At 43.5% G+C, this 12,297-nt stretch overlaps 1 protein-coding gene across 3 annotated transcripts in view; it reads right to left on the bottom strand.

Moving 5' to 3' along the window:
- The window catches only part of CREB3L2 (cAMP responsive element binding protein 3 like 2), a 128,555-nt gene that overhangs the window by 46,423 nt on the left and 69,835 nt on the right, over positions 1 to 12,297 (bottom strand). For 2 of the 3 annotated variants that reach the window (XM_003813426.4, XM_008965985.4), the window contains exon 2: positions 6,605 to 6,821. In XM_003813426.4, the coding sequence (XP_003813474.1) occupies positions 6,605 to 6,821 (217 nt within the window). Of the gene's footprint in view, positions 1 to 6,604; positions 6,822 to 11,357; positions 11,467 to 12,297 lie in introns of those variants that run through there. The other variant, XM_055115420.1, reaches the window with a different exon arrangement.

Below are 12,297 nucleotides of genomic sequence, written 5' to 3' on the forward strand. Positions count from 1 at the left end.
TCATCAAGATAGGCAAATCATCAAAGAGACTGAAAAAGACATGAACTCAAAGCCAAGGTAATAGCAACATCAAAATGCAGATCTTCCATCATTTCCATAGGTGCCACGTAGCTAAGCGCATTGAATGGATACTGATTCCTAGGAAAGAAAAAAAACCCCTAAATTGGGAGTTGGCATTATCTTGATATATAATGAAAGGAAAATAAAAATTCATGACCCCAATCCACTATGCCAAAGGGAAAAATCAAGCTGAAAGCTGAGTCATCCAAGAAACTGCCTTTCCTTTTATTCCTAAGCACAGTTATATATGAAAGGTTAAAGATCTCCACAGGTAGACACTCTATGTTCACCTTTTTCTTTTCTTGCTCTGTCACTGCGGCCTTGACCTCCTAGGCCCAAGCAATCCTGCCGCCTCAGCCTCCCAAGAAGTTGGGACTACAGGCATGCGTCAACTCACCCAGCTATTTTTTTTTTTTTTTTTTTTTTTTTGATAGAGATGAGGTCTCACTGTGTTGCTGCCCAGGCTGGTCTCAAACTCCTGGGCTCCAGTAATCCTCCTGCCTCAGCCACCCAAAGTGCTGGGATCACAGTCATGAGCACCCAGCTCAACATACATCTTATCTTATGAAAAGTGTTGATTTACTGAGCACGAGATGAATGTGTAATGGACTATTCCCCTACCTGCTCCTTTTCTCTCTTGCAACATATGGATTACCGTACCCTCCCTCTTTTCCATTCAGCCACTTTTCCTTTAAATACTCAAGTCCTCAAAGTCATCTTTGGAGAAAGGCACAGACTACAGATTTTTTCTGTGATTCTGTGTTTATTTGTTCTGGGTATGTCTTTAACCTTGGCAAAATAAACTCCTAAATTGATTGGGAGCTGTATCAGATACTTTTTGGTTTACTATATATATATATATATACACACACACAATATATATATATATACATGTGAACATAGAGAGAATGGGCATTTATTCTTAAAAAGGGAAATCAGATGACGGCCTACCACTTACATGAGAAAAACACATACGCAGTTGGTCCTTGAACAACACGGGTTTTGAACCATGCGGGTCCACTCACAAGCAGATTTTTTTCAAATAAATGTGGATTGAAAATACAGTATTCATAGGATGCAAAACCCAAGCACAGGCAGGGTGGACCGTACATCCATTTACTATTTATGTAACATATCTAAAGTGAAAAGAAAATTTTATAAATTAAATAAATATGCCTCATCTAAATCCTTTAGCATTTCATTTGTTTGCCCTTTGAGAATTTTCAAAGGAGTTGGCAAATCTTGAACAATTTTTTTATGTAAAAATCTCTTAAAGGAAAAATATAATGGCTAGGCTCTGGAAGCTGGGGAAAGGGGCAAGAATTCAGTTAAATGTGTCAGAATCATATTAAACTACAGCCCACTACATGCTCCAATGGAAGTTACAGGCCTATCTCCCCCTGGCCCGTTCCTGAGTATCTTAACCCTGAAATAACTTTCAGTATTGAATGGCATGAAGAGGTGGTGATAGTAGTAGAAACAGAAAATATTTACTACATCCTTTTTTCTTCAATGGAGAAGTTATGACTCTCATGTATGAATATCCAAAGTAACTGTAATCACTGGATTAATGTGAACATGCTTTCTTGTACTAATCTAGCACTGCAATGGCTAGGCAGAGAAGTCATTATTTTACTTTTTTCAAAAAATAAAAAGGGAAACATCACTATTGTTTTTATCTGTTTGGAAAAAAGTAAAAGGTAACACCAAAAAAGCGGAGGAATAGCAAAATAGCGTGTATTACAAACCCAAGCTTCAGATGGAAGAGGTCAACTGTTCCTCTGCCTGTCCTCCACAATCACTGTCAGGTTCTCTCTTTGGCCGTGCATGACAGAGGACCCAGTGACTCAGTAGATACACATACTTTTCTCTTCTACCCCTGAGTCTGGCTACTCTACTATGATTCAGACTGATGTTCTTGTCATCATCTCACGCTATATGTGATGAAGACACCGCTATGCACCTCATTTCTGTGATTTTCAAGTCTCACTTCTATGGACCATGTCAACATCAAAATCTCTTCAACACTGCAAAGCAAAAACCTAAGTCATCTCTGACTCACCTCTGCCCCTTCCTCAGCATATTCGATCCTGTGCTTTTCCTGCTGCAGGTTTCATCAAATCATTTCAAAACCCATTTTTTCTTTGCCATCATGTTATATACCTTTCCACTTCTCCCTGGATAACTATATCTGTGCACACCTTCCCTGTTCTTGCATGACAGCCATAAGATCTTCTGTGTTTCGTCTAAGCTCCAAAAAATGTGATCCTATGTTTCTCAGTCCCTGCTTCCCATCAGGCAGAGATAAAACCCTAGTCCTTGCCCTCCTCCAGCCTGTCCCACTTACCCCATGTGACTTTGCTCCAGCAATATCTGCTCACCTTTACCTCAAGACTACTGTGTTCATTCCCACCTGAGAACACAGCTCCATAAATTTAAGGTATCCGTAGTGAACCAGCCTACCCAGCCATCCCTTGCCACTGAAAGCCCTACTAAATTCATCAGGAGGAAGATGATTCTTATCCATGTTCCTGGCCCACCCTGTGTAGACCTGGGACAGCCATAGTCACGGTCCTTTGTTCCACCCTTGACTACATTTGTGATGCAAAGGTAGTATTAGACCACTTCTGTATTAGCCTATTTTATGCTAAGGTCTGTTGATAGTCTATATAATCTTTAGCTCTGTTCTTGTATCATCTTAGAGGATAGGGGCCATGTCTGGTTCTCTCTGAACAGCCCTCATCCAGCACTAGTTTCTTCTTTAGGAAGAACACCAAAATTAAAGGACAATGCAAATGCATACCTAGCATCCCAACTGAATTACACAAAGGAACATGACTGAAATATAGTAACTCATAAAGACAACCTCCATGTGGTGAGGTACAAGACTTGGTCATTCAAATACAAGCTTTTGTTTCTCAAAGCATAAAAGTATCATAAATATTTTGCTGGGATGCTTCTGCGTTTCTCTCTTAACCTCATGACATGTTTTTTTTCTTCTTCCTTCTTCCTTTTTTTTTTGGTGTTTTCTTGTTGTTGTTGCCTTTTTTGTAGAACAGAAAACCTTGCTTAGCATCTGGTTCACAGCCTTAATCACAGGGAGAAATGGCTGAGCTGGATGCAGGATGTCTTTCTGGGGGTTTTGAAGGCTGCACCTACATTTCTAGGGTTGGCTCCTGTGGTTGCTGAGCCACGTGAAGTTCCTTAGCTCTAGTGTTTCAGAAGTCTACAAAGTCCCCCTGAGACAGATGATTCCTGTGGAATCTTAGAACAGTTATTTTTAACTTTTTTTGGTCACAAACTCTTTTGAGAATCTAAGAAATGATATAATAACTCTCAAAAAATTAACAAATGTAGATAGCCCACATTTTTGTATACAGTTTTAGGGGTCCACAGTTCATCTGAAGTCCGTGACAGAATGATAGGATAAGAACATCTGTGTGTGCCCTTTTCAGTTGTCCTGGGGTTCAGGTGGAGGATGGAGGGAGGAAGGGAAAGTTAGGAGGAAAAGGGCAAAGGAGGAAGAGGGAAAGAGAAGAGTTCTAGTGGGAAGGAGAAGGAGAGAGGGGAAGCAGGAGGCAGAGGGAGAAAAAAGGAGAAAAACTCTAATAAATTCGGAGGGAGTTTCCACTTAACTGTGTCATCACTCTTTTTCCAGGCTTAGAAGCAATTGCAGAAGAACTGTATTTAATCTAAGTACAATTGGACAGTGAGAGCTGAATCACTGGCTTTCCCAGGTATAATGAAATATTAATTCCCCATCTATCACTGAACACAAGGACTCCTAGTTTTGCTTAAGCTATTATCACCATGCAGCAGATAAAGAATATAAAATGTAATGTATATAGCTGTCTATACATGCTACATATTTATGTGTTGCCTAAAAATAACCATCCTTCTCCATCAGGGTGGTTATCTGCTCTAACAGAGCACTTCGATTTGGAAGGAATACTTGTGGATTGATTCCCCCACCCTACAGATCGCCACCTTAAGGGGGATGCAAACTGGGGTTCACATGAATAAAATAATCTGTTCCCAGACATCTGCCCATCCACACAACTCAGAAAAATAGATCCAGACAAAGCTTTGCTGAATAAGTTCCCCATCCACTCATCCACACTGCCTCACTCTGATTTCACACATCTTAAATGACTAGTATCCCGTGTTTGTTGTCTTGCTTTTGCTAGCCTAGGAAAGTGACTTTTACTCAGATAAGACACTGGTACTTCAAAAAAGCTGAACTGTGGATCAGAAACCCTTTGTAAAATACATCTGACCCACTGTACCTGTTCTCAGCAAATTACCAGCATGGCCTGTCACAGCCTAAGAGCTATAAATAGAACAAAGCCCCAGCTGGGGGAACTGAATGGTGAATGCTTTGGCCTCACAATTAAAGGGCATCTCATGCCATTTAGAATGGCGATCATTAAAAAGTCTGGAAACAACAGATGCTGGCGAGGATGCGGAGAAACAGGAACACTTTTACACTGTTGGTGGGAGTGTAAATTAGTTCAACCATTGTGGAAGACAGTGTGGCGATTCCTTAAGGATCTAGAACCAGAAATACCATTTGACCCAGCAATCCCATTACTGGGTATATACCCAAAGGATTATAAATCATGCTGCTATAAAGACACATGCACACGTATGTTTATTGCAGCACTATTTACAATAGAAAAGACTTGGAACCAACCCAAATGCCCACCAATGATAGACTGGATAAAGAAAATGTAACACATATACACCATGGAATACTATACAGCCATAAAAAAGAATGAGTTCATGTCCTTTGCAGGGACATGGATGACGCTGGAAACCATCATCCTCAGCAAACTAACACAGGAACAGAACAGGACCCGCATGTTCTCACTCCTAAGTGGGAGTTGAACAATGAGAACACATGGACACAGGGAGGGGAACATCACACACCAGGGCCTGTCAGGGGGTAGGGGGCAAGGGGAGGGACAGCATTAGGACAAATCCCTACATGATGGGTTGATAGGTGCAGCCACCTTCAAAAGATGCTGCCATATGTACAGTGGTATAAGAACAAGAGGTGAACACCAACACCAAGAAGGTCAAGTTGGTGAGTATTCCTCACCATGTCATCCTCCTGTAAAGAAGAAGGCATATGCTGGACTGGGAATAGGAAATAGAGTTTTTAAAATTTAAAGTACTAAAATAGCTGGCTATCCCTCTAGGAAAACAAAACATAGAAAATTAAATTTAAAGCTGGGCATGGTGGCTCACGCCTATAATCCTAGCACTTGGGGAGGCTGTGGAGGAAAGACCACTTCAGCCCAGGAGTTCAAAACCAGCCTGGGCAACATAGTGAGACCCCCATTTCTACAAAAAAATAAAAATAAAAAAATTAGCCAGGTGTAGTGGCACATGCCTGTAGTCCCAGCTACTTGGGAGGCTGAGGCTGAATGACTACATGAGAGCCCAGGAGGTCAAGGCTACAGTGAGCTGAGATCATACCACTGAACTCTAGCCTGGATGACAGAGCAAGACCCTGTCTAAAAAAGAAAGAAGGAAAGAAGGGAGTGAGGAAGGAAGGAAAGGGAGGAAGGAGAGAAAATAAAGAAAGAAGGAAGGGAGGGAACGGAACGGAACAGAATGGAAAGGAAAGGAAAGGAAATGAAAGGAAAGGAGGAAGGAAGGAAGGAAGGAAGGGTGGGAGGGGAAGGGAGGCAGGGAGGGAGCGAGAGGGAGGGAAAGAGGAAGGGAGAGAGAAAAAGAAGAAAGAAAAGAGAGAAGGAAGGGAGGGAAGGAGGGAAGGAAGGGAAGGGAAGCAAGGGAGGGAGAGGAAAGGAAGGAGGGAGGGAGGGGAAAGGAAGGAGGAAGGGAGAGAGAAAAAGAAGAAAGAAAAGAAAAGAAAAGAAAATTATACTTAAAAGATATATATGCCTTGGAGAGTTTGGAACAAGATACAGCTTTTACCAATTAAGGGCTGTAGAGTAATGGTCAAAACATCTTAACATCTCTAAGGCCAGAAAAACTAGACCTTCAACAAATACCACACTCATGGCATTGATGATGGGCATGAAAGGGTAATCAACAAGAAAGTCTAGGAATGTCCACTAAGATCTGGGGTGGGGGACATGGGGTCAATAGAACATGATGGAATTGGGTTAAGAGGATGCCCAAGAAGCTTCTATAGAGGAATAGTTCTTTCTCAGAAAAAAAAAAAAAAATGGCATGACCCCTTGAAACAGTGGACTTACTGTACTGATAGGAATGACCAGCCAGATAGGCCGGCCTGATTTGCAAAAGGCTGCTCTGCTGCTGAAGCCATAGGGCGAAAGAGAGTAATGACCATCCTTCAGTTATAGCAAGTTCCCAGGGAACCTGGGCAGTGTAGAGAAATGGGTCCTGGGCCTCTTTGCTTTTCCCCACAGCCCAAGCACAAGGCCGTACACACTGTAGGTATCTCACTAATGAGGGTGCTGACACCCTCTTTAATATAATACACACTCCACACCCTCAAGAGCTCAGAACCAAAGGCGCTAAGGTCCAGGTCTTCCTCCTCCTCTGAGTTTACCGTCATTGAAGCTGTCACTGGTGGTAATGTGGGTGAAGGGCGACTGGGCCCGAGGCTCCTCGCACAGGGAGTAGCTGTGCTCAGCCTGGATGAGAGGCGCCGGGGACGTCGGGGAAGGTTCCACCTCCATTGACACACTCTTCTCTGAGAGGAAAGGGTCATTCAGGAGCTGACCCAAGACGTTCTGGGAAAACTCATCCAGAAGTTCTGAGAAGTGCTACAAGAAACAAAGGAGGAAGAACTCAGTTTCTCTTAACCATAATGTGACAGATACCCTACGCACATACCAAATACCTCATCCACTGCTCGATATGAAGTCCCTTCTACACACACAATGTCCAGTTAGCTCGTGCTGTGTAGCAAACCACCCCAATGTTTAGTGGCTGAAGGTAACCATAATATTAATATATTACTTCTCCCTCCTCCGTGGGTTGGGCTGGGTGGGTGAGCTGATTTCATCTGGGTTCCCTGACACAGCACATTAGTGGGAAGGCTGGCTGGGAGTGTGCTGGGCTGGGACCCCTGGACACTTGGGCCTCTTTCTCAAAAGGAAAGATCAGGCCGGGCTTCCTCCCATGACGGCAGACATCTTCCATGAGGGAGAAAACCCAAAGCTGAGTGGCCCCAGACATCACGTATCATTACACCCTCCACATTCTTTTGGTCAAGGCAAGGGACAAGACCAGCTCACACCCATGGGGCGGGAAAACAGACTCCACTGCTTGATGAGAGGAATGGCAGAGTCACAATGCAGATGAATGTGGATGGTGCGGGGGGCATGATACACTGGGGGTCCTTGCTATCATGACCTACCACATTTTGCACTGATAATATGTTTAAATAAGCGATCCTCTGTTTCTATAGCACAAAGGTGCAGTTTACACTAAGGTGCCATGCTCAAAAACATTAGAGGTGGCTTCTCTCTAGTCTCCACATGGGCTGGACTTTGTTCCTCTCTGGTTTTTCCTTAATATGCTCCCATCCTTCATCTCTAATACCATGAACTTTCCAGCCCCCACCATGCTTTGGACATAATATAGGACTAGCCCATAAAAATACCCCGGGATTCCCACATCCCCTGTGACACTGTCCCACTGTAAAGGAGCTGCAGCCCCGTCCACTCTCCCTCCTTGATAGGTCTATATTCACGGTATGAGGATCTTCGGAGCAGGGTTTCTCAACCTGGCACTAATAACATTTTGGACTGGATAATTCGTTGTGAAGGGCAGGGGTGGGGCATTGTTTTGTGCATTGTAGGATATTTAGCAGCATTCCCGGCCTCCACCCACTAGATGCCGGTAGCACTCCCCCAGTTGTGAAACCAAAAATATTTCCAGACACTGCCCAAATGTCTGTAGGTGAAAAAGTCACCCCTGGTTTAGAATCACTGCTATTGACTATATTAGAAATAATAATAATAATATAAAATAGGGCCAGGCACGGTGGCTCATGCCTGTAATCCCAGCACTTTGGGAGGCCAAGGTTGGCGGATCACAAGGTCAGGAGTTTGAGACCAGCCTGGCCAACATAGTGAAACCCCGTCTTTACTAAATATACAAAAAAAAAAAAATTAGCTGGGTGTGGTGGCAGGCACCTGTAATCCCAGCTACTCGGGAGGCTGAGGCAGGAGAATCGCTTGAACCCGGGAGGCGGAGCTTGCAGTGAGCCAAGATCGAGCCACTGCACTCCAGCCCAGGCAACAGTGCAAGACTCCATCTCAAAATAAATAAATAAATTAATTAATTAATTAAAATAATTTTTTTTTTTTGAGACGGAGTCTTGCTCTGTCGCCCGGGCTGGAGTGCAACGGCGCGATCTCCACTGCAAGCTCCACCTCCCAGGTCACGGCCATTCTCCTGTCTCAGCCTCCTGAGTAGCTGGGACTACAGGCATCCGCCACCACGACTGGCTAATTTTTTTTTGTATTTGTAGTAGAGACAGGGTTTCACCATGTTAGCCAGGATGGTCTCAGTCTCCTGACCTCGTGATCCGCCCGTCTTGGCCTCCCAAAGTGCTGGGATTACAGGCGTGAGCCACTGTGCCCAGCCAATAAAATGAAATTTTAAAACCCACTTTGGCACCAGCTATTAGAGATTTCTGCCTTCTTAACATTCTCTGAATCACAGACCAATGGTGTCATCCTTACTGATTAAACTTTAGGGACACTTCTAGTATAGAAAGGAAGTTAAGAAAGCAGACACAGCAATAAGAGAACGATGGCAAATAATGAGGCTTGGGGTAAGCAATACAATTCTTGGGATTCACATGGACACCTAAGTCCCACCACCAAACTGAAGTGTCAGTGAAGGCGTTATGAAAATGAACACCAGAAGGGAAGGTGGGAGATGTCCCTAGAGCTGGAGCTCTAAGATCAGGGTAGTTGTAGAACAGGATGCTTCCTTTAATAAAGAAGAAAAGCGAACAGCAGAGAGGAAGCCTCTGCAGGCTCAGTCCCTAAAGAGTTAGAACGGTGAAATTCACTGACATCACAAACACGGGACACGGCATTTCATCAGGACAGAATGCAGGGAAGCTACAGGACTTGGGCATGTCCTAATAGGCATGATTGTCTATGAGAACAAGAGACACGGTCAGGGAGAGAGCTGAGTACAAATACATTTCAAACTGGAAGGTCCTTAGGAGTATTTAAGGCCACATGCCAACTGCCTGCATCACAATTACCAGGGAAGTTTGGGTTAGTCATTTCATAATGAAATATTGTAAGCATTCAGAAAGATTATACATATCATGAACAATTATGTAGTCATTCCTTTAAAAAAAAAAAAAAAACTGGGCTGGGCAAGGTGGCTCATGCCTGTAATCTCAGTACTTTGGGAGGCTGAGGCAAGAGGATCAGTTGAGCCCAGGAATTCTAAACCAGCCTGGGCACCATAGTGAGATGCAGTCTCTACAAAAAATACAAAAATTAGCTAGGCATGGTGGTGCATGCCTGTAGTCCTAGCTACTCAAGAGGGTGAGGAAGGAGGATTCCTTGAGCCCAGTAGGTCAAGACTATAGTGAACCATGATTGTACCATTGCACTCCAGCCCAGGCGATGGAGTGAGAACCTGTCTTTAAAGAAAAGGCCAAGCACGGTGGTTCACGCCTGTAATCCCAGCACTTTGGGAGGCTGAGATGGGCGGATCATGAGGTCAGGAGATCGAGACCATCCTGGCTAACATGGTGAAACTCTATCTCTGCTAAAAATACAAAAAATTAGCCAGGCATGGTGGCGGGCACCTGTAGTCCCAGCTACTCAGGAGGCTGAGGCAGCAGAATGGGGTGAACCCGGGAGGTGGAGCTTGCAGTGAGCCAGGATCACTCCACTGTACTTCAGCCTGGGTGACTGAGTGAGACTCCGTCTCAAAAAAAAAAAAAAAAAAAAAAAAAAAACTGGCCAGGCTTGCTTGGTGGCTCATGTCTGTAATCCCAGAACTTTGGGAGGCCGAGGAAGGTGGATCGCTTGAAGTCAGGAGTTCGAGGCTGGCCTGGCCAACATGGTGAAACTCCATCTCTACTAAAAATACAAAACTTAGCTGGGGGTGGTGGTGCACACCTATAGTCCGAGCTACTCAGGAGGCTGAGGCAGGAGAATCACTTGAACCTAGAAGGCAGAGGTTGCAGTGAGCCGAGATCACGCTACTGCACTCCAGCCTGGGTAACAGAGTGAGACTCTGTCTTAAAAATAAATAAATACAATTAAAAAAAATTTGAATACAAAATTTAAAAATCTTATTTTTACATGGTTGCTGCTGTAATCTTTCTTTTTTTGCTTTTTCTTTCTTTTTCTCAAGAAATAAAACATGAAGGACTGTTAAAGCTCCCATCCATTCCCTTCATCCCTCTCAAAGTTAACCATTAGCCAGACTTGGTGTTTATCTTTCCCATCCAGGTCTTTATCCTTTTACTACATATGCATGTATCCATTACACATAGGATTCTTTAAAATGTTAAGTAAATGGTACCATATCTCACATTTCCTCTGCAATTTTCTTTTATCAAAAAAAATTTTTTAGATTTATCCATGTTTATACATGTAGCCCTGTTTCATTGATTTAAACATCTGAATTCTATTCCATTGTATTTATCCATTTCCTCTTGAGGAACTCTCACATTTTTATTGTATGTAATATTGTAAAAAATATTCCTTAACATGAAGGGAACTTTAAAAAACACATAAGTTTTGTTTTCAGAATGTGGTTTAAAGGCATAAATAAATAAAAACATACAAATTTGATGATCCACCCTCAGAGACTTTGACTTAGGAGGTTAAAGACATCTATATTAAAACTACCACCTAGGCCAGGCGCAGTGGCTCACACCTGTAATCCCCACACTTTGGGAGGCAGAGGTAGGCAAATGGCTTGAGCCTAGGAGTTCAAGGCCAGCCTGGGCAACATGGCAAGACCCCATCTCTACAAAAAATAAACAACAACAACAACAACAACAACAAACTCACACCACCAGTCCTTCTATGCTCACCTCAGTTTCTCAATCACTGGCTCCATTTCCACTCAACAGTCCTCTCCCTACGCCACTTTACAGTTAAGTCCCTAGAAGCTTACAAAGTTCCTACAAGTTCAAATATGCCCAAGGTAAGAGGAAGATTCAAGGATTTTGCAGCTACTGTGTGTTAAACTTCAGATAGACACTGGGGATACAAAATAATAAATAAGAAACTAGAAAATGCCCATGCCCTACCAGAGTTTACCACTTAGGTCAGTGCTCAAAGTTTTATGTGCAGATAAATTACCTGGGGCTCCTAAGCCGTCGCTTCTGACTCACAGGTCTAAGCAGGCCCGAGATTCTGCATTTTTCATCAGCTCCCAGGTAACGCTGTGACTCCACAGAACACACTCTGGGCAGCAAGGAGCAGAACAGTGGCAAGGCTAAGATTAGAACCAGACTTCCTGATTATAAAACAATCTAAGTCAGCATCTGATTGCCTAAGTAGCTCCCCAAGGACAAATTTCCTGGTTGCCTGATGGTAACTATTCTACAACTGTTTGACAGAGATCCTTTCAAGACAAAACTAAGTTAACAAAAAGAGAAATAAATAACAGAATGTAACATGCAAATGCAAGAGGTAAACCCACAGTCCCTGCATTTCCAAGCCACAGTTTTGTTTCCTGAACTACAAGGTCAAGTCCCGATCTGCTGTGCTGGCCACTAAAGCTCTGGAATCCCATTCTATCCCGAGGCAACGCTCTCTTTGATTGGCCAGGCTTTCCTATGGAAGTTGCCCAGGTTGGCGCGCTCTGCTGACACTCTGTTTTCTTTCTTCTGAGCAGCACTAATGAATGTTTTCATGAACATCCCCTGGATAACCAATAATAAACGTTCTCTAACTCTGCTAACTTTCCCTGAACTCCCCCTACTTTGGATTATGCAGTAATTCTCATGTTACAAACCATTTAGCACTAATGATAGACAGTTTTGAAGCATTCACAGTTGTTATCAAGTTTATTATCATAACCTCCCCTCTGGAAAAGGATCCTCCTCAGAAGTCTAACTGTGCCTAAACACCCACCCACACCCAAGAATTTAGCAAAGTGGTGAGCTCTCAGTAGGTTCAGGGAGATCCTTGTGATGGAAAAGAAACCGGTTCCAACCAGATGCTATGACTCAGCCCAGCAAATTAGCTCCAGCTGGGTGTCCTTGGCAGTGGTGGGCTCCAAGACTCAGCAGACAGG

The sequence above is a fragment of the Pan paniscus genome, chromosome 6 (assembly GCF_029289425.2).
Source record: "Pan paniscus chromosome 6, NHGRI_mPanPan1-v2.0_pri, whole genome shotgun sequence".
Classification (NCBI taxonomy): domain Eukaryota; kingdom Metazoa; phylum Chordata; class Mammalia; order Primates; family Hominidae; genus Pan; species Pan paniscus.